This window comes from Meles meles, chromosome X (assembly GCF_922984935.1).
Source record: "Meles meles chromosome X, mMelMel3.1 paternal haplotype, whole genome shotgun sequence".
In the NCBI taxonomy this organism is placed as follows: Eukaryota; Metazoa; Chordata; class Mammalia; order Carnivora; family Mustelidae; genus Meles; species Meles meles.
This window is the reverse complement of record NC_060087.1, coordinates 115,192,829-115,214,365: the sequence shown is the minus strand read 5'-3', so window position 1 is coordinate 115,214,365 and position 21,537 is coordinate 115,192,829. Positions and strand designations below refer to the sequence as shown.

General features: G+C 45.1%; 1 protein-coding gene across 1 annotated transcript; it reads right to left on the bottom strand.

The window, feature by feature from the left end:
* Positions 1 to 6,688: 6,688 nt before the first annotated feature.
* Positions 6,689 to 15,220, bottom strand: CCDC160 (coiled-coil domain containing 160). Its single transcript, XM_045995584.1, has 3 exons — positions 15,020 to 15,220; positions 13,866 to 13,923; positions 6,689 to 8,090 (listed from the first exon to the last, which is right to left on the bottom strand). Exon 3 carries the CDS (start codon positions 8,064 to 8,066, stop codon positions 7,095 to 7,097), a length of 972 nt encoding a protein of 323 aa, XP_045851540.1. The 5' UTR covers positions 8,067 to 8,090; positions 13,866 to 13,923; positions 15,020 to 15,220; the 3' UTR covers positions 6,689 to 7,094.
* Positions 15,221 to 21,537: the final 6,317 nt, after the last annotated feature.

Genomic DNA, 21,537 nt, shown 5'->3' with positions numbered 1-21,537 from the left:
AATGCCAAAAGCAGCTCTCCAGATTTCCTCCTGCTCCATGATATGAAGGGGAGACACTCTTTTGTAAGATCTTGAGTGAATTTGTAAATCTAAAGAAAATGTTTTATCTTGTTATTGAAGATATTTTACTAAAGAGATCCTGAACTTGTTTTTTCAACTATTGTTTCAGTTATGAGTGAACAGAATATGATTTATTCATGGTATCTTTGAGAAACTTTCCAGGGCATCAAGGAAATAAAAAAGAAACAAATAAATCATCAAACATATTTAACTCTTTCTATGCAGCAAGGGGGCCTGCAGCACTTTTTTTTCCCTTAAAAAGTAGTCAGATTTCAGGGCGCCTGGGTGGCTCAGTTGGTTAAGCATCCAACTCTAGATGTTGGCTCCCGTCTTATCTCAAGGGCATGAGATCGAGCCCAAGATTCTCTTTCTCCCTCTTCCTCTGGCCCCCAGCTTGCTCCCACTCTTTCTCTCTAAAAAAAAGAAAAAAAGGAGTCAACTTTCAGTGAAAACTTTAGGGGCCACAGATTCCCAGGGAAAAAAAATACTGACTGAAAAACAATGAATAATTTTGAATTATAAGAAAAAAAATCTGACCCCAAAGTGACAGTGAATATTCACCAAGGAGTCCTGCTCTTTTATTAATTTGGTTCCATTGGTGCTGGAGCTTGCTTTAGAAAGCTGTCAATTGGTCCTCACATTTCAATTGTTTTTATTTACATTACTGTTACAGTTAATGTCATCACTACAAGAAGAGGATGCTAGGGCTTCTGGCTGGCTCAGTCAGTGGAACACGTGACTCTTGATCTCGGGGTTGTGAGTTTGAGCCCCATGTTGGGTGTAGAGATGACTTAAAAATAAAAAAATTTTTAAATATTTATTTATTTTAGAGAGTGAGTGGGGGGAGGGACAGAGAGAGAGAATCCTGAAGCAGACTCCCTACTGAGCACAGAGCCCGATATGGGGCTCCATTCCAGGACCCTAAGATCATGACCTGAGCCAAAACCAAGAGGTGGCTACTTATCTGACTGAGACACCCAGGTGCTCCCAAAATAAAATCTTTAAAGGGGCACCCGGCTGGCTCAGCCAGTGGAACATGCAACTCCCAATCTCAGGGTCATGAGTTCAAGCTCCACATGGGGGGTAGAGATTACGTAAAAGAATTAACGAAATAAAATCTTAAAAAAATAGAAGTAAAATATTTAAGAAGAGGATGCTGTGTTCTTTAGGGAAACCTAATAACCCATCATCAGAAGACATGGACACTTTAGGGTCTTTTCCAATCATGCCATACATCTTGACTGTTTATCTCAGCTATTTATGAAATGGCTGACTCAGGTTCAATTCAGATTGCAATAATAAGCCAGTCTGTCTTTGAGAAATTTAAATAACCTCTATGGTGATTGAGTCTTTGGTTCATGTTTTAGCATGAAAGATGGCCCGATATGATGGAAGCATTGTATGTGGAGTTGGACAGTCTGGGCTTGGATTCTGGACCCACCACTTATTGTCAGTGATATTGAATAGATCGTTTAATGTCTCTGAGCCTCGGTTTCCTCATCTGATGATCAAGGATTGAGCAGATCGCATAAGACGACACACGTGGAAGCGTATGACACGTAACAGAGTTTTGTACCTTGGCTTCAACCCACAGACCCACTGCAGCCTAGGGTACTAGTGAATCTCTCAGGTGTGTCTCTCACTGTGGTCTGAGAATATACACGGCAACAACTATTGTGGAGTCAGTAGGCATGGGCTGAAAGGACAAAAAAAAAGATGCTTCAAGGATACCTCAGAGACCCAGGTATAACCCCATTCTCCTGGGACAATGTCAATCTGAGCCCACTGAAATGTAACAATCATCAGAAGACAGGGTGGGATTAATGGTGAGAGAAGAGACAGAGCCAGACGCTGCTCTAACCACCACACCATGGAGACGCCGCCTTGATGCTCCGTATGGAAAGGAGGGTACACCTACAATACAAGGGGGACTACAGCATCAGTGTCTTATGGGTACAAAGAGGAAGAGAATGACTTATTCTTATCTGAGCAGCTGTCGTAGGGGAGCCCCAGCTGCATGGCTCCCTGTGCCAATGGGAAATGGAAAATACTATAATAGGCTCTCTTGTCTTCATTCCCATTTTCTAGATGAGCTTTTTCCCACTGGAGAACTAGAGCAGGGCTTTCTTCCCCCTTCTGGTATTCTTACAGCAGCCTGATTGAAGGGGGTATTGGGTAGGCTCTGACCCAAGAAAATTCCCTTTACAGGGTCTGTCCTGAGGCCAGAAAGTCCATCATGACATATTCAACACTTTGGCTTTAAGACTTCATATACAAATAAAATAGAAATAGCCTCCCTGCAACTTATCGCACCTTCTCAGACACATCACACATCATCGATACACGTACCATGGGTGAGTTTACCATATTCTCTCCAGAGAACACAACTGGAGGGACAGACAATAAGTGTGAAAAGTTTGGCTAGAGTAATAGCTGGGAGGAGACACATAGACTTGGTCAATTCCCCCTTGTCACTTACACAATGGCAATGATGATACCAACAAGGGTGATGCCCACTCACTGTATGTGATCTCTTGTTATCCTCTCAACAATACTATTTATAAACCCCATCCTACAAAATGAGGAAACTGAGTTACAGGGGAATATGCAACTTGCCCAAGGTCACATGGGTAGTAAGCGGATGAGCAAAATCTGTGCACTTAACCTCTGCACCCTACTGGCTCCTCGGAGAAAGGAGCAGTGTGGGGTTTCTCTTTCACGCATCTCTGAGACCTGACCACTCATGGTGGACTTACCTGGGTGTCATGACCAAAACCTCTTAGGTCTTTTGTTTCCAAAACAAAAACTATGGCGGCCAAGGGACAGTGGTACCAGCAAAATTTTTTCCTGTGGTTTGTTATCTGGAACCTGGCCTTTCTGTCATGAGACCTGCGTTCCCCAGTCTATCTGCAAATGAACAAAACAGCTGGAATCACAGTCTTCGGAGTAGAACCTCAGAAGGGACTTAAACACTCAACAACATGTATCGTCCCCGTGTTCTTGTTCATCGCTGTTCAGAGTCCTCTTAGGAGCCAAATAGACCTTCCACATACACATTCCGGAAATGCCCCGGCCCCAGCCCCCATGCTTTGCCTGGAAAAATCCTTCTTATCCTTCAAGGCCCAGCTCAAATGTCACCTCCTTTATGAAGTCCTTCCCGGCCCCACAGGCAGAATTCGTTGATCCTCTGTGCTCCCAATGGCACTTTCTGCCAGCACCACTAAGATAGGGCTTACCACACTGTTTTACTTAGTTGCGTCAGTAAGGTCCTTGAGGTCAGAGACCTGTCTTAGTCATAAATCCTTTTATCCTGCTCTCCCCAGCCTAGCACATGCCATATTTCATCAACTCTAAAACCTTATTGATTGTAAGATATACCATCATTTTACGAACCACTAAGAAAGATTCTTAAAAACTGACCATTATATTACAATATGCCATTGATTTGAAGACATGTCCCAAATTCAGGGATGTCAAAATGTTAAAAAGGGGGGGGGGGGGAGTAGGTTTCAGAAGAGATGAATGATGGTAGTAAGTGCTTAGCAAATGTTTCTAGAACTGGACTGTGAACCCAAGGTGGAACAGATAATCCTAGGGCCCTGTGACAGCCCATGCTTCTTAGTAAGGAAGGAATTGGGAGTTGGTAGGGAATGGTTTGCAACTGCATTGCTGATTTCAAATATTTAATCCAACAGATTAAAGGGATGAGTGGCCTGATTGCTAGTCCCACTAAAAAAAACCCAACAAAACAAAAAAACACCTCCACAGCTCCCATTTGATATATTAGAAGGCTCAGTGACAATATATTCTTTAAAAAAAGAAAAGATTTATTTATCTGAGAGAGAATGACAGAGGGGGAGCTGGGGGGCGGACAGAGGGAGACAGAGAGAGAAGGATCCCAAGCAGACTCCATGCCAAGTGCAGAGTCCCATGCAGGGCTCGATCCCATGTCCCTGAGATCACAATCTGAGCCAAAACCAAGAGTCAGCCACTTCACTGACTGTGTCACCCAGGCATCAGTGACAATATATTCTAATCAGAGTTGGGGGCCACCTAATACAACAAATGTGATTACGGTAACGATGGGACAGAGTCTTCATGTCTGCCTTGAGTCTGCCTCTTTAAGCCATGTCAACCCAGTGCTGTTCACATCTGTCCATGAAGAACAGTAACTGCCCAGTTTTCTCCCAGCTCATCATAGCCCTGCTTTAAAAATAAAAGCATTGGGGGGTGGGGGTGCCTGGCTGGCTCAGTCGGTACAGCATGTGACTCTTGGTCTCAGGTTTGTAAGTTTGAGCCCCACATTGTGTGTAGAGATGACTTAAAATCTTTAAAAAAAATAAGAACTAAAAAAATGCATCAAGGGGCGCCTGGGTGGCTCAGTGGGTTGAGCCGCTGCCTTCAGCTCAGGTCATGATCTCAGGGTCCTGGGATCGAGTCCCACATCGGGCTCTCTGCTCAGCGGGGAGCCTGCTTCCCTCTCTCTCTCTCTGCCTGCCTCTCTGTCTACTTGTGATCTCTCTCTGTCAAATAAATAAATAAAATCTTTAAAAAAAAATGCATCAAAAGATGTGACCCCTTCCCAGCTCCAAACTGTTGTTTCTGTGAATGTTGCTTCCATTTCTCCTTAGCCCTCTGGACCTGGTGATTGTATATCTCTCCCTGGTCAGTGTCTGGACCTATGATTTTCACAGGGCCTTTCTGTAGGGCAGGCCTTACTGGGGCTCAGCAGCCCGGGCTGTCTCACCAAGAATCTGTGTTCTAGCAGCACCTGGGTGGCAAAGGCCGTTAGGCACCCTACCCTTGGTGTTGGCTCAGGTTGTGATCTCAGGGTCATGAGACTGAGGCTGTGTGGGGTCCTAGCTTAGCACAGAATCTGCTTAAGTTTCTCTCCCTCTCCCTCTGCCCCTCCCTGCCTCTAAAATAAATAAATCTTTGAAGAAAAAAGAATCTGTGTTCTAGCTCCATCCAAAAAATACACCCCCTCTCAGAGATGGGCTAAGCCATGCAGTTATCTTTTCTAGACACACTCCTTCCCTGCCCCCTAAGCACACATAACACACATACACACTCATGCAATATAAACCAGCTTGTCACTGAAGACTTTAGATGCATAGTTGGTTGACGGAAATTCTCCTGGAGCAAAGACTCCTTTTTAAAAATTGTAGTCTACTAAGAAAATTGAGCCTAGTGGCTTAACACAATTTGTGCAATATTTTAAACATGTAAGGGGCTCTGTACACTAGCAGTCAGGGACGGAGAGTCTTTTGGGGGCAAGGACAAAGGGCTAACTTTGAAGGGGACGATGAGGAAGAGAGTCAAACAGGCACATTGTTCCTAGTTTGCTTTTGTGCCTAGACCCTTGGTGGGAAGCCAGGGACCACCAGAATCCTGAAGGCCATCTTCCCTGTTCCGCAGGCTGCCAGCACCCAGGTTAGGCTATCAGGGCCCAGCCAGAAGGCACCAAGGATTACTATCTTCCAATTTAGTCTGATCTTCCCAGGCCAGAAACACCCTGCTCAGCCTGTATGTCAGCATAGTCGGGCCCTCTTCAATGCCTTCCCTGACCTTAGGGAAAAAAGGAAACAGGAGAAAGGAGAACAAATGACCTCATTTGTTTCCTCTCCTGATTTATTATTGACATGGTATTTGGGGGTGTTCAAACTACAAAAAAAAAAAAGAGCCTGTATATATTTCCTTTGAAAGGGGAGGAATCTGCAAAGAAGTTCCCCCAAGTATTAGAACCAAATGCATCCAATACCATAGGAATTCTACTTGACAGGTACAGTTAGACCAGCAAATCAAACCATTGAGAACATCAGAATAGAACAGAATTTGGATGTTCGATGCACTCCCTCGTTTTACAGATGAGGAATTTCAGGCCTGGAAGGTTAATTAGCTAGTTAATGGCAAAACAGGTCCTAGAACTCAAGTGTCTGGACTCCCAGTTTGGGGATTTCCCATTAGGGAAGACACCTAAGGCCTTACAATTGTAGCTGTAATTACATTTGGCTCATTGGACTTAAAAATACCATGCAAACAGAACTATTACAAGAGGTCTTGATGATTGAGACAAACAAATGCACAGACTCAATGGGCCTAACATCTCCACCAAAGGACCGAAGCAGGACATTTGTATTCTCTGCAAGTACAAAATTGTCATTGCCCGGGCCCCTGACAGGACTGGATTCCCAGACAAACCAAGCCACCTGGCCAACGGCTTACCTAGGTGACATCTTATACCTTTCACGCCAGTCAGGGCCTGCTGGTGACATAAACCAGGCAGAGAGCTGGTAAGTTTTCCCTGGTGGAATTTGGGAAGAACTGTGTCAACAACGCCCCTTGCTGGCCAACACGAGAAAACGCAGAAGCTATTGCTGACAAAATCAGGGCTCAGGCAAAGGTCACAGCCATGTCCCTTAAGTCGTCTGGTAGTCTATGGGAACCGTGGCCAGGTCAAGGGAGAAAGCATGGGGAAAACAGCAGGGGGCGGGGAAGTTGCATTTTTTCCGGAGATGTTTATATGTGGCTAATTAAGGTCGAATCTCAAAGAAAGCAGATACATTTTTCGGGTCCCATTGAGTCTGACTGAACAGGCAGCTATAAGACCCAGAGACGCATGCTGTGCTTATACACACAAACAAGATTTTTATTGTTAACATCAACCCACGCAGATGGAAGAATATTCACGTGCCAAGGACATATTGCTCACAAGATCACAAAATGGCTGTTGATTTGTATTCGTAAATGATTTGGTGAGTCACTACATGTCTTTGAGTGAAGTGGATATATATAAAAAAGAGATTTCTGAAGCTTCATTTCCATCTGGACTCTCGTAATACCGTCACGAGAAAGAGAAAACAGAAGCTATGAAAGTAAGGCTTACACACTTTCACGGATAGCCCGATTCCACCCAAACGAACAACGACCTCCCACCGCCCACATTTTAAGTAGCACACAAAGAAAGCACAAGAAACATTGATCTGGCTCCATGATTTGCCTCATGAAAGGCTTTTTTTTTTATTTTTTGAGTTTTAAAAAAAATCCTCCGTCAAGCTGTCCAGGGTGCTTGATGACGTCACAGAAGCGAAGTGTTTCCTAAGCAACTCTAGGGCCCTGTTGTTTCTGGCTTGCAGGGTCTTCTCAGCTCTCAGCTCATTCTTGATGGCGTCCAGCTCCCCGCGGATCTTTTCCATCTCTAGCTCATAGTACAGCTTCATCTCTTCCTTCAAGAGTGCATTTCCGATCTCGGTCTGCCGCTTGAGTTTCCTAACGGCCTCTTTCAAATCTCGGTTCTCCAGGCTCAGCCTGTGGATGAGCTCTTTGGCTTGCTGGAGCTCTTCGGTTAGGTTCTGGACGTTTGTCGCTTTTTCGGAGAGGTCATTTCTTAAAGCTTGAAGCTCCCAGTCTTTCTTTGAAGTTTCTCCCCCTGTTTCCTGGAACTTGACGGGTTTTGCGGAGACTTCCTTCTTGGAGTTCAAAAGTTCTTTTTCGGCGTTTTCGAATTCCTCTTCTATTTTCCTGCATTTCATGTTAAGTTCTTCCAGTTCTTCATTCAAAAGATTCAGGCGCAGTTTGGGAGACATTCCTTCGGTAAATTTCTTCTTCATGTCTGGTCGTGGTAGGGTTGGTAATTCCTTCGTACTCCAGGTAGAACGGTCTTCTGTGCTATTAAAGCTTTCTTCGGTCACCACATCCAAATTAGATGAGTCACAGGAGACAGAATTTGTGTCTGCTTCGTTCTTTGTAAGGTTTATCTTTCTCTCTCTCAAATTTGGTTCTTGTTCTTTTTCATTTAGTTGAGAAATACATTCTTTCCTCTTAAATTTATTTTCTTCTTGAAACTTTCTACTAGACAAATTAAAAATTCCTTCTATTCTATTGGCCTTATCTAAAGTGATTTGTTCAGAAGAAGATTCAGGCTGAGAAGCTTCATCTAGAACATCCTGTGCACTAAAAAAAGGAGCAAACATATTCTCCTTCCAGTGTTTTCTTCTAGCGTCCATTTCTCCAGGTACGTCGTCCAATTCCTGAAAGACAAAATTCAAAATCAAGGCACACTCTTTACACTGGAAGCTGGTGTAATGCGGAGAGCTACTTGTGGTAGTTCACGGGTGAAAGAACCTGTAGCTGAGGAAGCTCGCCCTCTAACTCACGGAGAGAGCTTCCGGTCCCTCTTTTATGAAAGGAACACCAGTTAAGTTTCACGGACTCTTCCGGCGCTCAGATTCTCCATTGCTACGCAGTGTAACCAATCAGTGGACACTTGGGGCTATTTACTATAGAGAAGGTATTTGTATGGGAAAGCAACCATACACACAAAAATGAACTGCTTCTCCAGAATCAAAGTAATTTCGAATTAACAGCTTCATCCTATTAATAGTAGGCAAATACCTGTGCTTCCAAGGTGCTTGATTTTTTTTTTCTAGTTCTTTCGCATTGGACTCTTTAGTCATTCTTTAAAGTGACTAAAACATCAGGGCTTAATGCAACGTGAGCTGCTTTTGGTAAAGTATACCATGCAGACTTCCTTCTGAGTAACTCTGCTAAATGCCCTTCTGTCTTGACCTGCAAATTCCTGCTATTCCAGTCTTGGGCTTTGCTTTCAGACAAGACTGCCAAGTGTACAGAATTCTATCCATTTTGACAGCAATTTCATGATGAGAACCGAATGCCAACGAATGAAAATATTAACGCTGTCGAATGTGTTCTTCTTGAGATACTGACTCCAAGTGTAGTTTTCAGGTGAAAACATACCATAGCAAATGACAACCGACTTTCCAAGTTTCTAAAAATTAGACGATATTTATTTGTTCCAAAAGGAATCTTCCCTATTCAAAGAGAATCCATGACACACGGCATTCCTAGCATACGGAAATATCTGATCCAGTATAACTACTCCCCAGAGCAGGGAGAAAGAAGGACCCAAGCACACACTGAAAGGCCGCTGACATTTGAAACCACCAAACTAGCAACTGCAGCGATTGCCAAAGGGGAAGAAAAAGGAGGGGGTTTTGCTTTATTCAGTTCATACATTCATTTGCTGCTATGTATTTGCAGCATCGCCACTGAGAAAAACCAAAGTAGGCCTGCATCTATTTTTCCCATGCACATAAATACGATTTTATCTTGGCGACAGAGAATGGCAATTGCCGTGCCTCTTTTTTAAAGCAATATTTTCTTTACTACTCTTAAAGATTATAATGTTATAATATCATTTAGTGTGTAACACATATTTATATGACATTTCATATAATATAAAGATTCTAGTAGTAGTGGAACCTCTTTGTAGAATTTGGGAAAATACAGAAAAGCACACACACACACACACACACACACACACACAAACACACACAAAACAAAAGGAATCGCCCTCATAATCCTATGGCTCTGAGATAACCATTTTTTGGCATATTATCTCTCCAGGATGTTTCTCAACAAGTAGTTTAGACGTTAGATTTCCCTTGCTATGGTGAGAGAGTAAACTTGCTATCTGTGTGTACTGAACATGCCTAATCCTACCCAAGAAAGAGGGAAGGTTCTCGTTATCCCCAAGGGTACATTCCCCACTGGCAACTACTTGGTTCTGAGGAAAGGGAAAGACACAGATATCCAGTGAAGGTGTTGGAATGATTGGTTCAAAAGCCATAAAGCAAGCTTTAAGTTTAGGTAACCAGACCACATTCATAAACAGAGATTTGAAATTCATGGTATTATGTTTGCCTTTGAAGCATCATCTCCTTTCTCTTGAAATAGTCCTGACTTTTACTATTCTACTAAACCACCACCCAGAAGCATCTATGCTCTATCTTTCCTTAAAGGGAAAGATCATCCTAATCCTGGTTTCTCTCCTCTCTTAGAAATACGAATGCAAATGGCTGGGAGTTATCCCGGTGGTGGGAAGAGAAAGGAACAGAGGAAAGAGAGAAGACAGTGAAGCTAATTGCCAGTCACCTTTTTTAGCATTTGCTGTTTCACCAGACAATTCTGTGAAAGATACAAATGCTTCTAATCAGGCAGCCATGGGAGACAGATTATTATTCCTCGTACCTGACTCTGGATTAAAGGCACTAGTGAGATTGATCGGGAAGGGGGGCGTGCAGGGGGCAAGTAAGGGGAGGCCACTGTATCCCTGGAGATAGCGATAACAAGAAATCTGAGATCGAGACCTGGGTACAGAGAAAGGTTAAAACAGAAAAAAACCTTTTTCATTAATAATTTTGCACCTTGAGAAAGTGACTTCTATCTCCAACCCTCCCACATAAATCTCTGGCAAAAACATGTATGTATTTTTTTCTCTACAATTTCACTACCTTTCTTCCGTGAGCCTCTGTATCATTTCCTGATACAGTCAGTGCTTTTCAAAGAACTGGGAAGAGTCCATTCACTTTATAACTGAGGCTTAGAGAAGTCAGGTGACTTGACCAAGTCCACACAGCCTGTAGTGGTAAAACTGAGACCCTGTCTCCCAGGTCAGTGTTTTGCTCTAAAACTCTCTTTATTCTTTGGCTGGTTTCACTCCACAAACTGAAAGAAAACAGCCCACTACTTTTAGAGCTTAGGTACTTTTTTTAAATGGTCACAAAAGGAGAGAGGAGAAATGAAGGGGGGAGGGTAGGGAGAATTGCATGTCACATATCAAAGGACAGAAAGAGCAAGGTCTGAAAAGCCTTCTGGAATTTCCCTCCCATGGCTTACACAGGACAGGGTCAAGGGGTCTCTGAGCTGCCTTTCTTTCTCTCTTTCTTTCTTTCATTCTTTCTTTTTCCTCCTTTCTCTCTTTTTTTCCTCTTTCATTGGCAAGTTATTCTTCAAGGGCTTGTTCCCAAATCTAGTCACAGAGTATGGCAATGCCCAGACTGGGGGGTAAAAGCTGCCAGTCTCATTTTCTCTTCCCAAACTGCACTGTTTGTTTTTTATGCAGAGCAAGTATGACATTAGTATTCTCTGGCAAGGACAAGGAATATGCTTTGAAACAATGACACTCCTCTACCCTGCTAGGGCAGCCATTTTGCTCTCAATAAACTTGATTGGGTAATTTGTTGCAGCACAGGGCAAATCAAACCAGAAGCCATTACTGAAAGTATAAGCATGTGTTTTTAGTGGATCAATTGTGAGCGTTTATTACTGTACCTACCTACCCAACACTACATTGGCCACTGAAGGACTAAAGGGTAAGGGAAGGAGGTCCAAGAGGGATGAAAAATTTCAAGAAACAAACAAGCCAGAACACAGGAAAACAATCTGAAGTCATGTGGCAAAAAATAACATTAATGGTCCTCTAAGACAGCAATCCCCCAGAAGTCCTTGGGACTGCACTGTTAAGACAAGGGTGTCCGTAATATGGCTACATCTACTCACTTGTGCCTGACATAAATTAATAATAGACTCCTGATTTTTCTAGTTAGTGTCTCTCTGAAAACATCAGCATTTATCCTCTGGTGACTTTCTTTTTTGGTGGCAAAGTAGGAGGGCATTTGGGTGGAGAGTAAGGGATCTCCTGACTCAAGGAAGTGGTTTATATTCACTCAAGAATTTGGGAACCACTGATAAAAGAAATTGCAAATAAATGTATAATGTAATGTGATGTCACATAAAAGAATTGTTGAGAGCTAAGCAGAGTGATCATTTATTATGGATCTTCAGACAAACCATTCCATAAAAATCGTAGGCGAATTCACAGCTACCCTCAAATAGCTCCGGAAAATAATGCACAGCTATTTGCTGTGAAAGGAGAAACCCACAAAACCATCTCATTTCCATTTTCAAGGTAGGGGGCCCTGGGGAATAGACTCACATTAACGTGGGTAAGTGGTTAACTATGTGAAATCTAATTATTTGTTTTCTAAAATATTCCTTTTTAAAATCACATGCTTTAGGGAAATTTGCTAAGCTAAAAATCAAAGACTTTTTTTTTCTGTTGCCTTTATCTCATTTACATTGGAATTTGATTTCAAACTTTCAGGACCAACTCTTTTGCATAAATCTACATCTGTCTGCAAAATGCGATCATTCTTCCAGGCAGGGGTAGGCAGGGACTGGGAAAGAGTTCTGGAAAACCTCCAGAGGCTTCCCCCACCCCCTCGCCCCGCCAGAGTGCTTCACTGCAAACTTTATAAATTGGGAATGGCGGTTGCAAAAGGTCCTCTCCAACCTGGGATGGTCAAACTGCCGTCAGGGCCCTCAGCCCCCCAAGCCAGCCTGGACTACAGGCGTGGCTTGTAGTCACAGCTCAGGAGCAGCAAGGGGAAGACAAAGGGCCCTTCTTAGTGCAGGGAACTTTTCCCCATTATTCTTGGATGGTTTCAGTTCTTCCAACCCTCAGAAAAACTGCTTGGCCAAAATAAGGAAGGAGGAAAAAAAAAAGTCTGCTACAAAGAAAGTCACTGGTCTGGCTTCTTTGCTCAATTGTCTGATCTGTTCTCACTTAAAAGCAGTAGTTCTCAGCCTTTTTTTTCTGCCTCCACTGTTCCCAGGCACAAAGCACTACCATCATTACCGTCTCTCCTTACTGGAGAAAATTCTGGCCCTTCTAGGGGAACTTCTACATTCTCCACCCTCATGAGAATCACTGGCTGGCAGAAAAATGTTAAATACCAAAATGAGGACCCAAATGAAATGCCCGAAGTCAAGGTGGGGGAACACGTTGTTAGCGTGCAAAATTGTGCGGACGAAGGCAAAGGAAGTTCTCATGAAAGGAACGGAGTGTGAGGATGATCGCGAAAGAATCTTGAGGGGAGGCAGATATCTTGACTCCCACACTTTAGAACAATGAGAAAATTACCTTTTGTGAGCCTCAGTTTCTCCAGGTATAAAATAGGGACAATGTATACCCATTTCACAGGTGGTTAAGAGAAACGAATAAAAACCGTAACCGGAAGCAACTGTAAAGTCCCCTGTAAACAACAGGTTTTGTTCTTTTTTAGATTTTCCTTCCCCTTCCTTGGAACAGAAACCAGCCAGTCAAACCACCCAACACTTCTCCAAAGAGAAGTGCTTCAAAGTTGCCAGCGGGAAGTTCTCACACCCCAGAAAGAGTCAGCTGGGGGGAAAAAATGTAGGTGCTATTAAAACAAGCAGTGAGGACTCTCGACTCAAATCTTATATTAATTTGGGGAAAGTCAGCCCCAAATCCCGAAGGTGGCAGAGGCCCCCACATTTCTGAAACCAAAGAGATTCTAGGGTAGTCTTTTCCACAACTGAAGATATTTGCATTTTATCTCCAGTTGCTTTGCCCAGAACTTTCCAAATGCTCCAGTGTTTGTCAGAGCCACCGATAACTCCTTAGAAATATCACGGTTGGGAGTACCAGTCTGAAGATTAGCAAGGATGACTCTGCACTCCTGATCCCCCCCCCCCCAGGCTGCTTCCACAGCATTTCATCATACTTTTACTTCACCGAAACATTGTGATCTCCTGGCATCTTACTCATCTTTGCTTCTCTACACACAGTAGCCACCAACAACAATCTCTCGAATGTATGAGCCTTGATATTCTTTCTAAAAATTCTACAATGCTGTGATTCTAACCAAGTTTTTGTACAGCCTAATAACTTCTCCACTGGTGTAGTATTTCGGGGGACACGGTAGGAAAAGGACTTTTATTTTTTCCCCTCAAAGTTTATTTAGCTTAGTTAAAGCCCCCAGGACCCTTTTGCTTTTGTATTTTCATGAGGCTTTTTTGAGAGTGTACCGACAGTGCAGATTACCGATCTAGTTACGAGGTTGAAGACTTGATGTTGGGTGAGGCTCTGGGCTTCTGAACACCGACAGTAACAAGATATCAGCCCGCACAACTGTACTTACACTCTCCGACGTCCAAGGTCTTGTATCAGATGCCGCTGTTCTCCTTCTCCAGTTTGAACTGAAAATAAAATCCCCACAGCATAATTAGAAAATATAATTAACCAGAATGCCCAAATCCGTGTTTATATCCGAGATGCAGCTTAAAATGACAAGTGATATACTTAGAATGCCGTGTGGCCTATCTAAAATGTGATGCCAGACACTTTGAAGCAAGTTTTCTTTTTAACTTGCCAACCCACTTGCCCAACTGTTACGCCACCACGCCTTCCGTCCCCAAGCAATGCAAATATCAAACAGGACAAGAATCATGGTGGTAGGTATTGCATAGGGTGTCTCCCAGACTCCCAGCCTTTAGCACCTACTGAACAAATGAGCCACTGCTCGTGGCCGAGGGAGCATGCTTGTTATTAATGAGTGTGCCAAGAGCCACGTTAGCAGAAGGCTGGAGCCTAGGCCTTGCCTTCCTCCCCCAGAGTCCGGTTAATTTGTGAAATCGGTAAAAAAGGAAAGTGATCTCGATTTTTTGCTTCAATCTCTCAGGGTCCTAACATTTGAGCCAAGTGCTCACTTCACGGGATAGACTGTCTACCCTATTGTCTGGCAGATACTGAGAGTGAAGCAAAGTACCGTTGAAAACTGGGCCCTGGAAATGCTTTTGACCCTCCCAATTCTTTGTTATTAGTGTGAAACTATTCCTCGTACAAGAAAAGATCCGGAGTCACCTTAATTCCAAAGGCTGAGTACTTTATTAGTATGGAAGTCACATTCTTGCTCTAAAGGTCTATCTGTGCATGCATAGTTTGGGGGTTTTCTCCGTAAATGGTTAACAAACTCCTGCCATCGCTGCTTCCAGTGGGGAGAAGGGGGCTCGGGTCTGGGCCGTCCCTCCCACCTCCCCTGTCCCTACTCCCTGGCGGGTGGAGTTGAGGGGGGGTGGAGGGGACAGCGGGCAAGGCCTGACCCCACTCCTCCTTCCGCACCCCACTCCCACGCCCTGTTCCCCTGGCTCCCCAGGGGCTCAGAGGAGAGCAGAGAGCTGCGGGGGGGGGGGGGGGGGCGTGTTCCCGAGGTTGGGGCGGGGACCGGGTGTCTCGGCCCGGGGTCCCTCAGCGGGGAGCCCGGGGAAGCCCCGGCGCTCCCGCGCGCAGACGTACCTGGAGACGTGGGTGCGGTCCGGCGGGCCCTGGCCCTTCTTTCCCGAAGCCAGGCACCACCGGCGGGCGGCAGCCCTTGGCTCTGCACTGGCCACCGCGACCCGGCCCGGCCGGCGCGGGATAGAGCCTCTGCAGTGCAGCGCCAGCGCGGGCCGCGCCGTTGCCTAGCAACCGGCCGGCCGATTTAAAGGGACCCGGGCGCCGGGGCCCGCAGCCGCGAGCCGGCCGCTGCCTGCCGCCAGTCGGGGCCCGCCCGGGCTCTGAGCATGCCCGGTGGGGCGGGCACAGCGGGCGGCGGCGGCCCGCCGGCGACGGGAGCTCAATCGACCGAGAGCTGAGTCCGGCTGGGAAGGGGCGAGAAAGTGCGAGGCGGCCCCACCCACCGCGGGCTTATTACGGAGGGTCTGGGTGACTCACAAAGCCACCTGGACCCGGCGACTGTGCGGGGAGGCGGGCGTGGCGCAGGGCTCATCCCCAGGCCTGCCGTTTCGCAGCCTGACTTTGGAGAGGGTTAGGTCTGGAAAGTGGCCCGGGTGCGCTTCAGGCTCCCTGACAATGTGGCAGTGCACCCTGTCGCCCACCCCCACGCTCACCCCTGCGCCTCTGCACCTTGGTCTGGCCGGAATTTCTGCCTCCGGCCAGGGTTCTAAGGCCCCGGTGGCGGGAGAGCATTGTCCCCCGTTGTGCCCCAGGGGGAGGCTGGGCTTGTGTCCCTCAGGTAGCTCAGGAACTTGCCCAAAGCACTGCGGGGTTCATCTGAGCGTGAAAATCTATCGGGGCGCCCTCAGTCCTACACCGCTGCTCTCTTCTAGCTTCAAAGTTTGCTCCGACTTCGGCATTTGGCTGCGGGGGAACAAGCCCGTGTTCTTCATTATGTTAGAGACTCGAGTCCCTGCATTTGGTTGAATAAATCAATGTTCTTCTCACACTGGGATTAGCCCGGTTGCCCGCTGCTGATTCTACCATCACTAAGTTGGCCACACACACTGATAACAATGTGGACCCAGCTGGGCCTGACCAAACCATAGACCCCCGAAAGGCTGTGGGGCCTGAACAGAGCGGGACTGGGGGGTTCAAGATTGTGATAACTGTGACTTTTAGGGGCGCCTGGGTGGCTCAGTCGGTTAAGGGTCTGCCTTCAGCTCAGGTGAGGATCCCAAGGTCCTGGGATCGAGCCCCACATAGGACTCCCTGCGCCGTGAGGAGGTTGCTTCTCCCTCTGCCATCTCTCTCTCTGTCCTTCATGAATAAATAAATAATCGTTTTTTAAAAAACCTGTGACTTATCGGAGAAAGACAACTATCATATGATCTCCCTGATATGAGAACGTGGAGATGCAACGTGGGGGGTTAGGGGGATAGGAGAAGAATAAATGAACCGAGATGGGATTGGGAGGGAGACAAACCATAAGAGACTCTTAATTTCACAAAACAAACTGAGGGTTTGTGGGGGGAACGGGGGTCGGGAGAGGGTGGTAGGGTTATGGACATTGGGGAGGGTATGTGCTATGGTGAGTGCTGTGAAGTGTGTAAACCTGGCGATTCACAGACCTGTACCCCTGGGGATAAAAATACATTATATGTTTATAAAAAAATAAGAAATAAATAAAAAAAATTAAAAAAAAAACCTCTGACTTTTAGAAAGGCTCCTCCCTATTTTCTAGAAATGAAACATTGGCTCTGGAATCTCAAGTGAAAGGTTTAAACACAGTTGGAAAAGGGACAAATTTCTCCAGACCCAGCAAGGGACTGATTTAGAAACAGTGCCCAGGGGGCGCCTGGGTGGCTCTGTTGCAGGGCATCTGCCTTCAGCTCAGGTCATGATCCCAGCGTCCTGGAATCCAGCCCCACATCAGGCTCCTTGCTCAGCAGGAAGCCTGCTTCTCCCTCTCCCACTCCCCCAGCTTGTGTTCCCTCTCTCGCTGTGTTTATCTCTGTCGGATAAATAAAATCTTTATGAAAAAGAAAGAAAGAAAGAAAGAAACAAACAAACAATGCCAGGATACATTTTGAAACTTCAAAACTTCTTGAGAACCGGATCTAACAGGTGTTTGGGAGCTGGTGAAGTTGTATTCAGAAGCCCTGAGGCCTAGTTCTCAGTCTCCTTTTTCCTCTTTAGAGAACCAGCGTCAACAAGGGCTGGAGGCAGGAAGAGGCCTAATGTCATGGGTGTTTTGTTACGGACACTGTCAGAAGTAGTCTGTGGGATTCTGACAAAACCTCTTTTCTCCATACTAAGTCTCTACATTGCCTTGCGTTTATAATTTCTGTTTTAATTATTTTAAAAGGGTTCCACTTATTTTTGCTTGATATAGGATCCCTTATTAATGTACTAAAAGAATCTTAATAGCTCTGTGCCTCAGTTTCCTTGTTTGTACAATGGGAATAATAATTATGCCTAGCTCCTAGGAGCGTTGTGAGGATTGAGTGAATTAATACTTTCAAAACCTTTAGAGCCATGCCTGACACTTAGTAACCCCTATATAAATGTTTGCTATTAGGGTTAGTACTATTCATCCTCTTTTATAAATTTATTACCCTCCTAAAAATATAAATGTAAGCACACAAACGGTGCTAGCTTAGAGTGTGCTCTAGGAAGGGGATTCTGAAGTCTCAAGACTCAAAATTCCAGATCTTTATTTCAGATGGAGTCCCAGACTCCCCTTAGGAAACCCCACTCCACTCTCATATCCCTGAAAAAATGCACAAAGGGTTACTTTGGTCTTGCTGTATTTCTATTTTTAAATATGGTGGGTCACTTTTTTTATGTACTCAAAGGATCAAATGGCAGAAAATCAACAACAGAGAGGACAGAGAGTTCTGCGCTCAAGGCTACTGCAGACTTAGAGATCGGTTCTCTCAAATATGGAAGTCAGAAAACAGTTTACTAGCCTCTGGAAACGAATCAATACCAAGGCAACAAGGCTCCTGGTAATAATAGAATCATACAGTCATAGGATGGAGCTCAATTTTCTTGTCTTACCAAGTAGCATGTTGAGACCCAGAGAAATAATGTGATTTACCCTTTGATCACACAGCAAAATAAGCTTCTTTTCACTTTCCTGACGAATGATCCCTGTTTGAATAGCCTCAAACCTGGGATATTTGAGGCAATGAAAAAATATACACTTCTGGGTGTATATTGTATGTTGATAAGTATTTAAATTATTCACGCAGAGAAGAATGGCTAACATTTCTTACACCCCATGACTTTTGTATACATTGGCAGATCCTTTGCCTTGATCTTCATAATGTCCCAGAATCTGATGTTGTTCACCATCTCCACCATTGCCACCCTGATCCCGGACCCCGCCATCTCTTGTCTAGAATGTTCCAGCGGCCTCCTAGCTGCTCCTACCTTTGCCACTGTATTAGCTTCCTATGGCTCCTGCATCAAAGCATCACAACCTAGATGGCCTAAAACAGCAGACCCATTCTCTCACCATGCTGGAAGCCAAAGACTGAAATCAAGGTGTGTGCAGGGATGATTCCATCCAGACACTCTGGGAGAAAATCTGTCTCTCCTAACTTCTAGCTGTTGCTACCCATCTGTGGCCTTCTTTGGCTTGTAGACACATCACGCCAGTCTCTGCCTCTGACTGCACATGGCGTTTTCCCTGGGTATCTGTGTGTTTTCACATAGCTATCTTCTCTTTTTGTGTGTCTGTGTGCCCAAATTCCCCTCCTCTTATTTTTTTTTTTATATTTTATTTCTTTGACAGAGAGAAATCACAAGTAGGCAAAGAGGCAGGCAGAGAGAGAGGAGGAAGCAGGCTTCCTGCCGAGCAGAGAGCCCGATGCGGCGCTCGATCCCAGGACCCTGGGACCATGACCCGAGCTGAAGGCAGAGGCTTTAACCCACTGAGCCACCCAGGCGCCTCCCCCTCCTCTTATAACAACATCCGTGGGGCACCTGGGTAGCTCAGTGGGTTAAAGTCTCTGCTCAGGTCATGATCTCAGGGTCGTGGGATCGAGCTCCACATCAGACTCTCTGCTCGGCAGGGAGCCTGCTTCCCTCTCTCTCTGCCTGCCTCTCTGTTTACTTGTGATCTCTGTCAAATAAACAAACAAAATATTTTTTAAAGAACTTAAAAAAAAATAAGAACATCCATTATTGAATTAGGGCCCACTTTAATCCAATATGACCTCACCTTAACTTCATTAAATCCACAGAAACCCTAGTTCTAATAAGGGCGCATTCACAGGTACTGAAGGGTAAGAATTTGAGCTTCTCTTCCTGGGAGGGACACAATTCAACTTACAACACAGCCACCATCGACTCTACACACATCCAGAGAGACAATTATAAACCATTAAGTTAGATCATGTTACCACTCTGCTCAGAATTCTACAAGGGTTCTTAATTTTTCTTAGTGTGAGAGAGATAGAGAGAGAAAATGAATGGGGGAGAGGGGCAGAAGGAGTGGGAGAGAGAATCGTAAGCAGGCTCTGTGCTCAGCAAGGAGCCCGACGCAGGCCTCCATCTCATGACCCCAGAATCATGACCTGACCGAAATCAAGATGGACACTTAACCAACTGAGCCACCCACGTGCCCCAAAGGATCTCAGTGTGACTTGCAGTAAAAATTAAAATCCCTATTTAACTAGTCCTACAAGATTTGCATTGAGAATCCTCCTGATTTCTCTCTTCCTTTTCTTAAATTTCTCCCAATGCCTGTTTATTCAAGTAATGATCGCTGTGCACTTCAATGTGTCTAAAATTGGGCTATGTGCTAGATGTATTCAGATAGCCAAATGTGATCAGTGCAGAGAAGGAAGTACTTACAAAATGAGGATGGGCTCAGGGCGCCTGGGTGGCTCAGTCAGTTAAGTGTCTGCCTTTGGCTCAGGTCATGATCCCAGGGTCCCTAGGACTGAGCCCCGGATTGTGCTCCCTGCTCAGTGGAGAGCCTGCTTCTCTCTCTCCCTCTGCCCTCCCCTTGTCCTCCTCCCCTGCACCCTGCTTGCTCACTCTCTCTCTCTCTCATGCTGTCTCTCAAATTAATGAAATCTTCTTAAAAAATTAGGATGGACCCAAATGAAGCAGTGGCCAATCAGATAGGAAAGGGGTTGGAGTCAAGGAATTTTTAAAAAAGATTTTATTTATTTATTTGACAGAGAGAGAGAGAGAGACAGCGAGAGAGGAAACACAAGCGGGGGGGGGGGGGGGGGGGGGGGGGGAGAAGCAGGCTCCCTGCTGAGTAAAGAGCCTGATGTGGGGCTCCATCCCAGGACCCTGGGATCTGACCTGAGCTGAAGGCAGAGGCTTAACCCACTGAGCCACCCTGGCACCCCTGAGTCAAGGAAATCTTAAGCCCCTTAGAAGTTGAACCAACTGAACTTGTCTGGAAAGATGAACAGTGCTCCTCCAGGCAGACAAAAGAGATAAAAGCAGAGGGAATAGCATGTACGAAGGCACGGAAATAAATAAATAAACTGTCGTTTGGAAAATCCAAAATAATTCAGATTTCCTGGAGCTTGAAGTGGGGGCAGTGGGTGGGGGCAGCCAGAGGGAGAGTAAGAGCCCACAGCAAAATGTCATACTTGTCAGTGAAAATTATTTTGGTTTAACAAATTGAAAATATGTGAAGATCCAAATAGATGCATTCATGTGGTGGCTTTACCTGACAAAATCATTTAGTTTGAGTCAGAAAATATTTATTGATTTATCTGCAACATGTCAGGTAGAGTGCTAAGTACTGGGCACTCAACAATTAGTAAGATCAACCAGCCCCAAGCACAAGAAACATGAAGAAAACTATACCAAGACACATGATAAACACATTGCTTGAAACCAGTCATAGAGAAAATCTTAAAAGGAGCCAGAAGGGGAAAAAAAAAGATAGGAGATTTCTCATCAGAAAAAGGGCAAGCTAGAGGACAGAGGAACATCTTTACAGTAGTGAAAGAAAAAAAAAGTCAACCTAGACTTCTTCACCCAGTAAATGGATCTTTCGAAACAAAGGCAAAATAAAGATTTTTTTTTTCTTTCAGATATACGAAAGCTGAAAGAGTTCAGCTCCAAGAGACCTGAACTCCAAGAAATGTTAAAGGAAATCCTTCAGGCCTCATATAGGATGAAAATCTGGATCTATATGGGGGCGGCTGGCTAGCTCAGTCAGAAGAGCATACGACTCTTGGTCTTGAGGTTGTAAGTTCCAGTCCCACACTGGGTGTAAAGAGTCCTTAAAAATAAAATCTTTTTAAAAATCTGGATCTATACAAAGACATGCAGAACCCTCAAAACAGTAAATAGGGGGTAGGTAGGAAGACAGTTTTCTTATTCTGATGATACATAAAGGGCCCCTGGGTGGCTCAGTGGGTTAAAGCCTCTGCCTCTGGCTCAGGTCATGATCCCAGGGTCTTGGGATCAAGACCCGTATGGGGGGAGGGTGTCTCTGTTCAGCAGGGAGCTTGCTTCCTCCTCTCTCTCTCTGCCTGCCTCTCTGCCTACTTGTGATCTCTGTCTGTCAAATAAATAAATAAAAATTTCAAAAATGATGCAAAAATGATCAATAT